Consider the following 16228-nt stretch of genomic DNA (forward strand, 5'->3'; position numbering starts at 1 on the left):
AGACTAATTAATATTTGATGTAGAATTTTGTATATTGTTGAGTTGTGTTTGCAGAAATAGAAAGGAATGATATAAGAAAATGTAGAGTTCAGAAAGAAGCAAAAACACAATGGAGAGAGAAAGAGATTCAATTTCATTCAAGTTAATTTTACAATGGCCAAGAGGCCAATATATAGAATTACATAGCAACGGTAACATATTTAGTGGGAGACAAAAGGGTAACGGCGACTTTGTGTCAGGTATGCACATATTTTAACATTTAATAGTTTCTTAAGTGTAATTAGTTAAATTAAGTTTCAACATAATTACTAATAAGAGGTGGTCGATTGACAATCGATTGTGTTAGATATATGTGTGTCAAATGTTCAATTCCAATAAAAAAAACAAATATCTTAATGGTATTTCAAAAAAAATCAACATAATTAGCTTAATATAATATTATATATATCTGTATAATAAAAAAAAGACGACCTCTGACTCCCTGTATTGTAAGGCACCAAGGCCTCTGTTCTGCTTACCGGTTTTGGTATTGATTCCAATGGCGGAGGAAACATCTTTAAACTGGAGAGGTCCAAGACGGCGCAGGCAGGCTGAGCACAGCTAAAATGTAAGTTCAATGTGAGGGCTTTTCCTTTATTAAGAAATTTTTTAAAAAAAATTAGAATTTGTGGCAACTTAGGAACATGCCATCCTTTGATCTGCTTTGGCATTTCGAGTGCTTTCTGATTGATCTAATGGATGAATGGATTTGTCGGCTCTGTACTTCCTTAAAAAAGGGTGTTATTTCGGTGAAAATTTTGGGTTCATTTTGATGGTAAAATCAGTACAGCATCAACTCTTCTGAAATTAAGAGTAAGAGAGATGTGCTTTCCGTAATGGGTGAATGGATTTGTGGGCTCTGTAATTCCTTAAAAAAGGGTAATTTTTCTCTGTAACTTTGCATATTGAGAATTATATATTGGCAGCAGGTGGCTTGACTTCGAAGTAGTTGTAATTTGTGCTTGCTTGTTGTAGTTAAGGGAAAAGTAGACAATGAAGAGGTCCTGCAAGTGGATATACCCTAAGAGGTTTTGGGAGATGTCAACACTGTATAGCTAGTGGAGTAGAGCCATCTGATGTTGAGCATTAAAAACTCTTAAAGAAGAAAGAAAGGCAGGATTCCGGAAGCCATACAACAAGGAGCAATGTCATATATGTAGAGTAGAACTCCAATGCTGAATGGTCTACTACATTTTATTTTAACTGCAGCTTCTCTTCGAAGAAAGTACAATGTAGCATCCTTTGCTTCCAGTTTGGTGCAATAAATTCCTGACAAAAAATGAAATGAAAAAGTAGGAAAATTAGTGAAAGTAGAATTTTTTTGAGAAGTTTGTAGGCATGCTAATAATTATACCATCGAGAGAAGCATGAAGAAATACTAACCATTAGCACAACTTCCACCTTCTTAGTTTCTTCCCCCTCTTCGTCTTTGGGTTGATCTTTTCACTTTTCGGGGTCCATATCGTTCTAGCATACTCACAAGCCATTGTGGTCTCCCTGAGAAAACAATATATCCAATAGACAATCCCATGACCAGTCCAGAACTGTAACCCATCATTATGATCTTCCAATCAAACCAACTTTCAGAATCATCGTCTTCTTGTGATGGTGGTGGTGATTGCGGTATTTCACCATTGTTGTCACATGCCATTGACAAAGGAAATCCACACAACCCTAAGTTCTCTGCATATGAAGTATTGGCAAATGTATTGAACTGATTACCAAGCGGTATGCGTCCGACAAGCTCGTTTCGTGAGAGGTTTAAATGTGTAAGAAATGTGAGACTCGTCAATTGTCCTGGAATCTTCCCTGTAAGCCTGTTTGAAGAGAGGTCTAACCATTCAAGATTTCTCAAAGTTTCCAAAGACGATGGGATGCCACCTCCAATGCTGTTATGTGAAAAGTTGAGGCCTTTGAGATAAGTAAGCTTGCCAATGACGTCCGGAATCTCTCCTCGAAACATGTTATTCGAGAAGTCAATGAACTTGAATGTTACTATTATTTTAGGTAATTGATACTCTTGCCCCTTCATAATCACAAAGATAGAATCTTGATATGAATAAACGATTGCCCCCACAACCTCCCCATCGCCTGAACCTTCTTCAGTTTTCATCATGGCCTGTAGATTCTCAAAAGATCTGGCTGGCAAAGGACCAGAAAACTCATTGTTTGAGATGTCAAATATTTGTAACTTGGAGAAACAATGAGAGTCATTGCAGTCTTGTATAGAACCATGAAAATTGTTGGACTTTAGGACAAGAACTTGTAGTTGTGTGAGATTTTTCAACCAATGAGGGAACGTATCATTTATTCGGTTGTTGCCGAGGTCTAGAATTCCCAACATTTTGCAATTCGCTAATGATCTTGGCAGAGGCCCTTCCAGTTGATTGCCGTGGAGGTTTAGAGACATCAAGGTACTCCCTTTGTCAAAAAATTCCGGAATTCGGCCACTGAATGTATTCTTTTGCAGATTAAGAACGTTAAGACTGCTCAAGCTTCCAAAGCATGTTGGAATAGCACCGGAAAAGCTATTGTTTGAAAGGTCAAGATCTACCAAACTAGTATAATTGCAAATCAAAGAAGGTATCTCTCCTGTCAAATTATTGTTTGAGATCAGGTAGATGTCCACTTTGACTGGAATTGGTAGCAATCCTTGGAGCAAGTTAGAGTGAAGGTCAAGAAACCAAAGAGACTTCCATGGAAGTTCTTTTATACCAGTCAAAAAGTTGTTGCCAAGATTCAGATAACCTAGTGTATCAATCCCCACTTCCAACATCCATGCGGGAACTTGCCCAAAGAGTCTATTATTGGAAAGGTCTAGGTCATATAGATCTTTTAAGTCTCTTAAGAAGTAGGGGAATTCAGTTAAATTGCATGAAGCGAGATACAAACGGCGCAGATTTGGAAATATGTGATTCGCAACTGTGTTGTTGAATGAAAGATTGCTATCTGAAAGGTTAAGGTAATGAAGATGTTGGAGTTTTGAGAACATGACTACATCCAAGGTGCTGCTAAAGCTATTAGAGGACAGATCAAGCGCTGCGAGGTTAACAAGATTAAAGATTGAACTTGGAACAGAACCATTCAGCTTGTTACCACCCAAAACAAGTTGCTCAAGAGATTGGGATTGAAATTCATTTATAGGACCAGTGAATTGATTTTCTGAAAGATCCAAAGAATGCAACGAAGGTAAGTTTAATAAACCAGATGGTATGGTTCCACTAAGTGAGTTCCAATATAAGTGTAGCTCAACTAATTTTGATAGATTTGAAAAATTGGGAATAGGACCGACCAGTTTATTGTATGGAAGCGACAACACCTCTAGCTGCGAGAGATTTGTTAGTGAGGTTGAGATCATACCATTGAAATTGTTGAAATCACCTTGAAAATGAGTGAGTTGCAGTAGGTTGCCAATCGACGTTGGGATTGATCCTGTGAAATTACAAGATTCAATAGTCAATTGCTTCAAGGAATTCAAATCACCAATTGATTCAGGCAGCTCCCCTATGAAAGGCACATTATAAAAATGCAGTTCTTGGAGAGGACTACTCCAGTTAGACTTTGGCAAATGAATGTTGAGGTGTTCATTTTCTGATAAATCGAGTATACGTAGGCGCGGCAAGTAAAGAATGTTGGTTGGGAACTTCCCTTGCAATTGACATTGATTGAGTCTTAGATCTGTCAAAGAAGATGACAGATTCATCAAAGAATTTGTATCGATGGATGACAAGTCCACAAACTCGAAGAAAAGTTGTTTCAGAAGAGAACAATTTTGCACAAGTCTTTGAAGGGGAAGATCTTCAATCCTTAGACCACTAAAAGAAATATCAAGAGAAATGAGGTTGGAGAGGTGAGCGATTTCAGATGGAACTTCACCTAAAAAGGAATTATAGGAGAGATTAAGATGTGTCAAACTCTTAAACTGGCCAAACTTGGGAGATATCTTCGAGTCACTAAAATCATTATCAGCAAGATTGAGTTTCTTGAGATGTGAAAGTCGAAAGAGGCTACTGTTGGGATATAGAGAGCCTTGGAGCAAACTGCAACTGAGGTCGAGGCCAATCACTCGACCAGTCACAGTATCACAAGTGACACCATCCCAGTAACAACAATCCGTGCCTTCCTTCCATGACTGTGTCTTGGGATGAGAAGTTGGAAAATCTAAGGAAGCATCATTGTCTAGTGAAAAGCTGTTTTTGAATTCGATCAAGGCAAGTCTGTCGTAATGGGAGCACATCTGCATTGATGTGTTAGCTGAAAAGGAGGAAAATGACGACGAAGAACAAAACTTAAGACTCAAAAACAAGAGGAAGAAGTAGAAGATTCGACTGTATTGCCCCATTAGTAACACCATTTGGTATAATAGAATGAAGTTTTAGAGATGAATGGTGCAATTATCAGAACAAGTGGAGAAGACTATTTATAATGCATCCATGAAGAGTTAACAGTAAGTCTTTGAATTAGACATTACATTGACTTTAACCTATCAAGTGACTGTAGCTAAGCTTGTTATTTGGGCTAGACTGACTTTCATCCGTAGAGCTTGTTGGCCACAACATACTTCAAGACTACTGACCAGGAAAAGTCTTCAATATACATTACAACTTGTTTTTAGAATTAGAGCACTAACGTCAATAATTGAGAAACTAGGAAACAAAGACAGGCTGAAGTCTTAGTCGATGAGTCACTGTTTTGGATCGTTAATTAGAACTTGCTAAAGTTCTTAATATCATTGATTCTATTAAAAGAAAGTTTGATTGGTTCAACTACATGGATTTAAACTGTTGAAGGCCAAAGTATTTTGTTATGGTTGATCAAGGTCATGTTTTGAGTCATCTAGAAAGGTACAGGATTTGGTCACGCCATGTTAACTAGATATAAAAACATGTCCTTGGGTCTGAGAAAATATTACTTAAATCAAAATTTTTTTTTGACTCAAACGTTTCAAAAGGCGAATACTTGGCTTAGTAGTAAAGTTGTAAATGTACAATCTAGAGGTTGCATGTTCAATTCCAAGAAATAAACTTGTATTGAAGATGATGCTTGACGTCCATAGAAAATGACTTCAAAAATATTGAATTTGTCAAAGGTATTGAATTGTCCTCCCCGTGGTATTGGTCCCACAAGTTGAGGACTTTGAGGGATAAAACGTCCTAATGACTTTTGAAATCTCTCCTTCAAACTTTTCGTTTGGAGTTATTGGACTTGGGCTACACAAGTTCGGGTTGAATCATGTCCCCAAATTTAAAATCAAAATCAAAATTTCATTTGAAACAATCAAATACCAAATTACCAAAAGCACTCTAGTTATATCTATCTATGTAAGGTTGAAGTGGAAATTGCTCATTTAGATAGTGAGGATCCTAATACCTAGAAGGAAACAATATCAAATATCAATTTGGGACAATCGCTAGTAGCCATAAAATCCAAAATGGACTCCATGTATTTCAACAAGGTCCGGACTGAAAACACCCGATTTAAAAAACTTGTGATATTAGTGAAAAATTCAATCTGCCTTTTCTTTGCAGATCTCATGTCTACAATGAATCTTGAGGAGCTTAACAATTGCTCCTCCTTTACAGACGAGATCTGAGATTTGGTGTACATTGCTATATACAACATCATAGCTACAACAATGGGACAAAATCAAAGCAAGCTCGGGTCTTCATACCCTGCATCAAAAGATAACTCGTCGCATGCTGTGATAAATCGTTGTTATGTTACTAGCAGGAAGTCATGAAGCACTGAATCGGTGGGGTTACACCAGTCCGATGCAGATTGGTTCTATCAAGGAAATTTTACGCAGAAATTCTTTTGACCCTGTGTGCATCTATAAATTTTCCAGGGCAGCTGCCATTGAAGCTGCTGCCTCTTCAAGAGTGCGCTTCTTCTCAACTGTGTTGAAGGCCTCCAAAATATCTCCTTCCTCATAATCACTGTAGTGGTCAATTGCGATACCACATTCTAGTCCAGCATTTACCTGTCCCGAGAGAAAGATGAAACCATGATCACTATGGGAGATGAGGCAAAATGAAAAGCATGATTATTCAACAACAGCGAAGTTCCACTACTATTGAAAAGAGGGTAATTATATTGAACAGATTCTTGCCAGTTCAAAATGAAAAGTCATCGTAACTTAATTGATATCATCCTACATCTTACATCAATATACTGATGCCAAAACCAAAAATACAATAGGATGGGGTTTGATTCTTGCGTCATATCCAGAAAGGAAAAATCCAACAGGCACCAAGTGAATTCTAACCATTCTCAAAACAAATTCAAGTGGCACTTCAAAACAAAGCAAGGGTGATGAAGATGCTACAAATAGTTGATACATGTTTAAAACAATCCATTAGCATCCAAGTCTAATCCATTTCAAATACCAAAATGTGGAATTCAGCTGATATCTTTACAATATGGTCTACTTATTTAATCTTTACTCAAACCGTATATTATAAATGATGGGAAAAGATTAAGTTAACTTATTGGGTTGAATGACAAAGTAACTAATATTAACACCGTAAATTGTTGGCACTCAAGATTTTCCAATATCCTAACACAGCAACTTTTCTTCAACACACCAGTTTACAAATCGATCCTTACAAAATTTAAATAGCATAAAACTATGTCCTGCCTAACAGTTTAGGTTCAATCATCCATGTATTTAGCACTATGCAAATGCATTGACAGGAATGTCAACGCAATACAATTTTGTGATTTCTAAGTCCAGCATTTGTTCAAGAATGCGAACTCAATTCTAATTCCCTGGAGCACAGAAGAGATATGATTTTATGATTGCCATACAATTGGCGTGCCAGCACAGAAATACTGTTACCATCAAGAATACTACCATAGAATGGCAACAGTAGCTTAAAAAATCATACCTCTTTTACGGTTTCTTTAACCCTTCTCAAGGAATTAAGAATGTCAACATGTACAACTTTTCCATTTCGAATAACCCGAACACCACAGCCTGAAACCACTCTTCCCTCTGTTACCATGCATCCAGCAATACGCCCGCTACCGCTGCTGAATGTGGCACGAATTTCTGCTGAGCCAATAGTGACTTCTTTCTGCAAAAATAAAAGCGATAACTTTCCGCTTTAATTCCCAAGTCATATAAATAGGGGAAAAAAATCCTTCACGCCCCCTGACTCAACAAGCTTCAAATTGGGATATCCAAGCCATATAAAAATTCAAATGAGCTAAATTGAAAATCTATTGAAACATAGGTTAGGAAACAGGCATGGCACAAGAAGTTTAACTCCACCTGGTGACAGCCCAATCTCATAGCCTATAAAAGAGGGTTGTGGTAAGTTAACTGCAAGTGCAAAAGTTTCTCAAAACATATGCACATGAATGCTAAACGAATAATTCTCCATGGATTCGTGTAGTCAACTTGATCACATTACCATAGAAAAGTAGTAGAAACAGGAACTCGCTTGAGAATTGGACTATAGATAACACGTCGAACCATCAATTATTTGCATACCTAAGATTTAAGGAGCGAGCAAATCGAACAAATACTAATAGGGACCAGAATTACAATTTTCTACATGTTTAGGAGTTAGGAATGGTTTCAAATTTAATACAGCATTGGAAACAGAAAAGTCAGAAGTCAGTTGTGCATTATCACACCAGTCAACTTGTCCAGAGCAAAGATCGCAAAAGGATGTCTACAATCCTGAAGAATGAAGGTAAGGCAGAAAGAAAAGAAAGGATTGTCAACACTTTAATTAGCAGAATACATTACCCCAGCTATTACTCAATACAGAACTACACACATATCTAGCTTAGCAGAGAAGAAGAAAAGGAACGACTGATTTATATGCTGGAGTTGCATTCAATGCAGTTAAAGACTCAAGCCAAAATTCTGAACTTAGCAGTTAGACTGGGAATGCACTTTCTCCAGAACCTGAAGGGTGCCCCCAATATAGGCTATTAGCCACAAGTGGGAGTCCTTATAAATATATATATATATATATATATATATTTTTTTTTTTTTTTTTTTTTATTTTTTTCTTGTGTGTAAGTGGGGGTGTATTTGTAGGGGCAGCCATTCCAACAAGTTCCCATATTGCAAATTTGGAGAAGCGCTGCTGTGCTAGTATCTAATCTGTAATTTCTAGCCCATTAACACAGCAAACATAGGTACTTGCAAACATAGGTACAGTTTATGCAAAGCAATGTGCCAATGTCCACAAGCTCACCCAATGGAAATTGAACACAAAAATGTAATGTTATGTTTGAATTAACCTTCACAGGCTCCAGAAGTCCTTCCATTGCTTCCCTTACGTCATCAATAAGTTCATAGATAACTTTATATAACCGAATCTCGACGCCTTTGCTGTCAGCATAGCTCTTAACAGAACCCGGTGCTCTGACATTAAACCCGAAGATAATGGCTTTGCTAGCAACAGCAAGATCAACATCACTGGCACTTACATCCCCTGTTGCTTGCAATAGAAACTTCAAAACAACATTATCTTGAGGAAGCACCTGGAGTGCTTCACTGACAGCCTCGGTTGAACCCTACACATAATCAAGTGTAATCAGTCAAGTAAAATACCAGCAGTGATCAATCAAATATGTTTACCTGCTAGATTAGTATGGTGTTAACAAATTGAATTTTTGTGATCGCTTAAGAGATTAAGACCGTAATATGAATTATTAAAGAAACTGGTACGAGCAAAAGTGTAAGACCAAGAAAGAAAAAATATTGCATGGGAGAACCATGCCATTTTGTGAGAACTTCAAATATTCATCTTTATAAGTTAGACTAAGAACATTTATAAACATATTCAGTCTAGAAAACAAGAAAAATTAAAATGGCTAATATATGAAGCTGAAGGAGAACAAAAAAAAAAAGAAATAATCTGTTGAATTTTTCTCTAATTAAAATAGCCAACTAAAATTAGAGAACTTTTGTCTACTTAAATTATCCGTGGAAAACTTTTAGATAGATAGTCTGTTCGGTATGAAGATAATGCTTCTGACATTTGGTGAAGCAATAATTTATGCATATCAAAAATTGCAAAGCATGTACTTTCAAGTGATAACTTTGAAATTTAAAAAGTTGATAACCTTTCTCAAGTTCCTTATGTTCAGTTATATAAAAAAGAAGAAAAAAGTACGTTATGTTCAGCCAACATGTTTAACGTACCTGAACATCAACCTTCATTATAATATTAAGCTGGTGTAGGTCCAGTCCAGTCAGTTTTCCTGATGCAACTGCAGAAGCTAAAGAAGAAAGGGTGACCTTTCCATCACCAGCCTTCGCCGCAATCCTCTCATTTCGCAGCGACTCAGCACGCATTTCTGCCTTTTCACGGGCAATATCAAGGGATGAAACAACCTCAAACTTGTCGCCAGCAAGTGGAACATTATTCAGTCCAATTACCTGTACACACATATGCAAAATATTTATAATGGAAAATCAGAACCAAAAGAAAAACAATAGAAAGGAGATGCAACATAGAGGTCAAATTGGACAAATCAAACATAATTTAGGACCATAGGTCCCAGTTAGAAGACTTCAAGCAGCTCCTGGCATGGTTTTGAGGCATATGGGTCACCATTTCATCTTAAAAATGTCATTACCCATCTCTACCAAATACATATGTCATATTACTATTCCAAGACCAAAACATTTTGTGTCCTCTTTTCTCATTTTTAATGGTCCATTTCCACTACAACACCATCATCAAAGTCCATATACCAAACCATCTAGGACAGGTACATAAATCCATATGAGAAATTAGTGAGAATCCATTGTCATGTTTCTCCTAAAAAATCAGAAGCGCATTACCTGTTTCCACTTAAAAAAACAAAAGAACAATCTCTTCTTTTCTTGACTTTCTTCTGCGGGGAAAAAAATATACGCTTGCGTAATCCATGATTCTATTAAAACAGTTTATTGGTTAGGTGAAACTGTTTAGGTGGAGTAGACATTTTGCCTTTCAAATAGGCAATGGTAGGCAAGTTTGTTGGCATGCTATTGGGTTTAGGGAGGTGTCTCAAGTTTTTTCCCCCCTCATCAGTACACCATTGCAGATAATAAAAATGCTGCAGCAGTTTGTTTTATGGGTGTCACCCAAGTACAAGATAATTGGACTCTATGATTCCCAGGGCCTTGCGAGACTCTATTTTTTCAGTTGCTTTATATGTTATGCAATGGGGTTTACTGGTGAAAATGAAATTTATACTCATATCTTTCTTCCTTTATTTTAAGAAGTATCAAGAATATTAATAAATGCTCCCACAAATAAGAATAAAACCAATATGAGTCCAATATTTAATTCTTTAAAAAATGTCCAATTTGTTTTAGATCAATCAACATCGACAAAAAGGCCTTCCACAAACAAGCCATTGCTTAAAATTAAGTAAAAAAGTAGCACTGTGTATATATGAACAAAAATAAACAGGAAAAATGAGATGACCAACAAACCTGCACAGGAATTGAAGGTCCGGCTTCATCAACACGATTTCCACCATCATCAAATAAAGCTCGCACCTGATGATGCATATAAAAGAAAGGTTCCAAGGTGGTTGAGTACCTCAATCTAACACATTTAGGTCCACTTGAAATTGTATCAATAGACGAATTTCATAATCTAAATACTAACCTTTCCGAAGGCTCCTCCACAAACAATGATGTCCCCTTTTCTAAGAGTGCCATTCTGGACAAGAAATGTTGCTACTGGCCCTTTTGATTTTTCAAGACCTGCCTCAATGACTGTGCCCTTTGCGTTTCTGTGAGGGTTAGCCTTCAACTCTTGTAACTGATACAATACTGCATAGTCAGAATATATTGCCAATATATACTAGCCGTATGCAACATTTTAGTAAGTTAGATCATGTAATATCAGAATCTTATTTGATTCTTAGACATATTTTCCAAATATTCATATAGCATCATACAGGCGAACATGTGGCCCAGTGGTAAACAGTTGCAGTAGTCCAACCTAGAGGTCACAAGTTCAATACTTGTAAATAGTCGCTTCACATATTATGTGGGGGTGAGATTTGCATGCATCTTGTCCGTTCCCGACCCTATTCACTGCGGGAGCCTTGTGCACAAGTGTTGTTTACCTTTTTATTCATATAGTGCCATGAGTTACAGCCCCGACAACAAAGAAAATTTTGGAAATAGAATATTTTTGGAGCCCTGTAAGATTTTACTTAATAGTTGATAACTTGATATAACTTTATTTTGTGTTCCAACAATTTTTGAATCAAGGTATCTTGGTAGTTTTCCTTCTCGCTTAAATGGGTCCACAGAAACCCCACACCCAACCTCCCCAAGCACCAAGAGTACTAGCCTAACGCAATGAAGTTTTACTTCAATGTGCAGCACAATGAAGTCCAACATCTAGCCAGTTGTCATTCTCCCACAATGACCGTTTAACTTTAACATCTTGGTAGTTTTCCTTCTCACTCATATGAGTCCACAGAAACCCCACAAAACCAATTTCCCAAGCACCAAGAGAACCAGCCTAACCCAATGACCGTCCAACTTCAATACGAAACAGAATCTAGTCCAACTTCTAGCCATTTGTAATTCTCCCACAAAAACTATAAACCCCGTCAAAACCTTACTTGATTTCCAGCAAATTTACAATTCAAGAACCTTTCAATCTGTTGTACTCCTCGTTATCAAAGTTTTCTCTTAAATAATTTGTTGTCGACTACACTAATACACAAGAGAAATCAAATTTAATCCTCTGATTCTCGTTTTCCATCCATTCCCATGTAAAGCTACACTCTCCAATGATGCTATAGATATCATATCCTTCCTCATTACTTCCATCCATGTTTATTTTTCAGTCTCCTCCTCTTTTCACCATTTCCTACATGAATTTTCTCAATTCCCTCATAATTCACATTGCACTCCACTATTTCTATGTTGTACATACTACATAATCAAACCATCATACACAGTTTCTCTCATCTTATCAATGATCGGTGCTACTCCTACCCAGTTCTAATAGTCACATTTATTTATCATATCCTCCCTTATGTTCCTATACATCCAATGCAACATTCTCATGCACAACCCTAAACCCTCAATCCTGTCTCTACTGCTGCCAGAAACTAAAGCAGCTCTATTCCACTCTTTGGCCACTGGAAAAAATCTTAGATTTTTTAAAATTGTTACAATCCAAATTGCATCCACTACCAAATCCAAACTATAAAGTCCTTGATCCCCAAACTTAACCCTCTGTCAGAGCTTCATAGAACAATTTTCTCAGATCCTGTGCCACATCACATCTGAACAACTTACAGTGCCATTAATTGGTACATAGGACTATTTTCTTTTTCGTTATTAATATTCTTAACCATTGTGCAACAAAAAAGAAAAATAAACAAACACAACTTCTGATCCCCAAACGATCAGGATATTAACTCTTCAAAGTTTTGACACTAAAGACATCAACCAGAGAGGGATTTTTTTTGTGCTACTTCTTCTACAATTTTTTTGGAGAAGGCAAGAAAAGAAAAACTTTTAAGTGCATCAATCCAAATTTGAGACAGAGAGAGGAAAAAAAGAAGGGTGGGGTCATTAGGTATACGTTAACATAAGCTCACCTCTGCAACAAGCATAATGGTTTCCAGCAAATTATATACGTTCTCACCCTTGAGAGCACTGATCTGCAACAAAAAATCAGGAATATAGCTGCATAAGAAGCAACATAGCTATAGAGCATCTAAGAGAGAAAGAAGTTGTGGTAAAAGATACAACCGGAACCATTGGGATGTCACCCCCCCAGTGCTCAGGCATCAGACCAATCGAAGAGAGCTCTTGCATGACTCGCTCTTGATTAGCTCCATCTTTATCTATCTGGTTGAATGATCAAGAATAAGCAGCGACAAAAGCCAACAGTGAGAAAACATAAGCACTGCCAAATGTTGCACCTATGATTTTGACCAACCTTTTATAAATTGATTGACAAAACAAGCATGACCAAGATCACATACCTTGTTAATTGCAATCACAATAGGTACACCAGCTGCTTTGGCATGAGCAACAGCCTCGTTCGTCTGAGGACGGATTCCATCATCAGCAGCCACTACAATGACAGCAATATCTGTCACCCTAGCTCCACGAGCTCTCATTGCCCCAAATGCCTACAGGAGTGGATATGACAGATATTACTAGAAGAAGCAAAAAAGAAAGGAAGTTATAGCTTTTATTTAAGTTATGACGACTGAAAAGTTGTGCATCTCCATGAAATTTAAAATTAATGAGAAAGCTTTGTTGATTTGGCAAAGAAAACTAACACTGCAACCTATGCCATAGGGTGTTCACCTCATGTCCAGGGGTATCAAGGAAAACACATGGTTGCAGTTTCTCGTCAACAGGAACAAGCACCTTGTATGCCCCAATTCCTTGTGTAATCCCACCTGCTTCTGCGGCAGCCACCTGCAGTTGAACTTCATTTTTAAGTATTTCTATAGTAAGCAACTAAGCACCAATTTCATATTTTTTTGCTCGTTATTAAATCCCTCATCAATTTAAAAATATCAGAATACGTGCTTATTCACAGCATTTGACAAAGCTTGTTTAGGAATTAAAATTGTTGATTCAATGGGAATCAAAAGTAAAAACGTACCAAAAGGGGGAGAGAGAGTGGGGGGAATCAGATACAGATGAAATTGTAAAGGAACAATATGATGGATAAGGTTCCAAATACCTTGCTCTTCCGGATATAATCCAAAAGGGTTGTCTGCATAGTACCACCACAAAATACATATTAGAAAATCTTGCTACCAGAACTTCTTTTTAACATTACTAGCAAACAGGAGATGAATTGAACAAAAATTAATACAGAAAACCTAAATTGCAAGTAAATTATAGAATATTGACATCTACCTTTCCATGATCCACGTGACCCATTATAGTAAGGACAGGAGGCCTGTTTTCTAAGTTTTCCAAATCTTCTTCATCAATAATGTCATTCTTTTTAGCCATTTCTTCCACTTTTACTGGGTCAACATCTAACACCTCCACTTCATGTTCTTTACAGATCATTTTCACCATGTCCTTATCAAGAGTTTGCACCCCATCAGGCTTAATCCCCTTTGCATACAGATGCCCAAAGATTTCACCTTCACTGATGGCTAAGCTATAGGCCAATTCCTCAATTAACATACCTTTTTCCCCAACCTCTAAGATATCTACTTTAACAGGAGCAGCATCTTTTGCAGCCTGAAGTCTAGCTGCCTTCCTACTAGCTTTAGTCCATTTCCTCCCTTTCCGAGCAGCCAACGCTCTAGGTATAGGGACATTTAGCTCCGATGACTCCTCATCATGTATCTCGACATCATCATCCTCCTCAACAATCCGCCTCCTAGCAGCACCATCAGAAATACTCTTCTTGCGATAATCATCCTTGAATTTTCCCTTTGCTGGTTTAGGAGGAGCTAAGACTGCAGCAGCTATTAGAGGATCAACCACCGGTTTCTTAGTCCTAAATTTATCGACCAAAATTGGCCTCCTCTCTTTGCTTTTCACACCTGCATCCAAATCATCATTAACTTGATGCCTTGAAGCCGCTCCCACATCTTTCAAAATAACAGTTTTCTTCAACACAGGTGGAGGAGCTATTGAAGGTTTTGCTTGCAGTGTTGGTTGAGGCATTGCAAGCATTGGGCTACGTTGGGCAGGTCTGAACGGAACACTGGGTCTAGACTGTACCTGCCCTCCTCTCACCATTTTAGGCTCCTCTTTCACAACATTCCTATTATCCTTCACGGGCTCCCTGACAACCTTTTCAACTTGTGCAACTGAATCGCCTTTACGCCACACACTCTTTGAAGCTTTAGCATTACGAGTTCCCATTGAATCCACAGCTTTACCAACTCTAGTTGAATTAGACTTCCCAAATTGATTTACACTTCCTCCACTCTGCTTTCTGGTGCTGCTATTACTACTACCACTGATACTAGTACCCAATCCACTATTAGATGCTTCAAGCCTCTCGGCCTTCTCTAAAACCTCACCAAGCGACTCAATCACTTTACTTCTCTCTTTTTCCTTCTCTTCCTCATCATCATCACCAGATTTCCACCTCACAGAATTGACCCCCAAAAGGGGTTCACCCTTGGATTTCAAGACAGGCTTCGGTGCAGGCCTGAGTGCAATCTCAGTATTACTATCATTGCTACCTCTATACCTGCTATTACCTTTCTCGGTAATGAAATCAGCTGTGGTAACCGAGTATTTACAGATACATCTACTGATAACCTTAACCCTACTCAACAATGGAACTCTCCTAACCAGTATGTACGATGGCGTTTTCTCGGAGGAGCTCGTTACTACAACACTCGCATTTCCCAAACTAGCCAAGGAAGCCAGTGTAGCCATGGTTCCTACCAGAACCATCCACCGAAAGAAAAAAAAAACGCCCACAAACAACAAGTATCAGAGGAAAGAAGAGAAAAAAAAAGCACAGAAAATTTTTGAATTCAATTCTGATAAACAAAAATCAATTCCTCCATTACTATTGATTCCACACCCGTTTGGAGTATAATTGAAGAAAAAACTCTACCTACCGTCTCCACCTCTGCAACCGGTTTACAGTTACAGGTTGTAAGAGAGAGAACTGGAATAGTGGAGACGAAGAAAGCTAGAAATTGTTGGGGTCGTGTGTTAATTTATGGATGCCTCTCCGCCCCTCAAATTTTGTCATGCGATAAGGCTCTCTGGATATGACATGCCCCAAGAAATTAAAATTTAAAAGATAGTCTAATATATCATGTATGCACTCCGTCCTCAAGTTTTACTTTTATCTACCCTTATGCACCATCGCATCAATACTCTTTCACAGATCGTAAATATACAAATCAACCAAAGATTGTTGGATTGAAAATCAACTAAATTAGATATATGTATATTTAAAATTCGATTTGCTCAATTCGATTCGAACAAAATAGAGAGTCAAGAAGAACATATCGATTCACTTCAGCTCCCAAAACTCCACATTCCCTTAGCTATTAAAAATTAAATATCAATAGTGCATATTGCGAGACTGATAACAATGCATATATCTAAATTTTCAGGTGAAATAGTCTACTCCCAATAATATATCATGTCATTTTGATAAAAAAAGAGTAAAAAAAATATGTTATTTTCATAATTATAATTTTAAAATATGTTAGTATGGAAAGAAAAAAAAAAGATTGA

At 37.5% G+C, this 16228-nt stretch overlaps 2 protein-coding genes and 1 long non-coding RNA gene across 3 annotated transcripts; all 3 read right to left on the minus strand.

Moving 5' to 3' along the window:
• Positions 1 to 1162: 1162 nt before the first annotated feature.
• LOC119989305 lies at positions 1163 to 2102 on the minus strand. Its single transcript, XR_005465779.1, has 2 exons — positions 1423 to 2102; positions 1163 to 1308 (listed from the first exon to the last, which is right to left on the minus strand). It is a non-coding gene; the product is annotated as an uncharacterized LOC119989305 (long non-coding RNA).
• Positions 2103 to 2151: 49 nt separating this feature from the next.
• Positions 2152 to 4381, minus strand: LOC119987697 (receptor-like protein 6). The gene is made up of 2 exons (XM_038832618.1): positions 2303 to 4381; positions 2152 to 2181 (listed from the first exon to the last, which is right to left on the minus strand). The coding sequence occupies exons 1-2, from the start codon at positions 4379 to 4381 to the stop codon at positions 2152 to 2154; spliced, it is 2109 nt and encodes a 702-aa protein (XP_038688546.1).
• Positions 4382 to 5453: 1072 nt separating this feature from the next.
• On the minus strand, positions 5454 to 15753 carry LOC119988663 (translation initiation factor IF-2, chloroplastic-like). Its single transcript, XM_038833785.1, has 12 exons — positions 13916 to 15753; positions 13737 to 13769; positions 13352 to 13465; positions 13021 to 13170; positions 12785 to 12883; positions 12631 to 12693; positions 10668 to 10823; positions 10490 to 10555; positions 9206 to 9442; positions 8299 to 8574; positions 6927 to 7115; positions 5454 to 6019 (listed from the first exon to the last, which is right to left on the minus strand). The coding sequence occupies exons 1-12, from the start codon at positions 15425 to 15427 to the stop codon at positions 5870 to 5872; spliced, it is 3045 nt and encodes a 1014-aa protein (XP_038689713.1). The 5' UTR covers positions 15428 to 15753; the 3' UTR covers positions 5454 to 5869.
• Between the last annotated feature and the right edge of the window lie 475 nt (positions 15754 to 16228).

The sequence above is a fragment of the Tripterygium wilfordii genome, chromosome 21 (genome assembly GCF_013401445.1).
Source record: "Tripterygium wilfordii isolate XIE 37 chromosome 21, ASM1340144v1, whole genome shotgun sequence".
In the NCBI taxonomy this organism is placed as follows: domain Eukaryota; kingdom Viridiplantae; phylum Streptophyta; class Magnoliopsida; order Celastrales; family Celastraceae; genus Tripterygium; species Tripterygium wilfordii.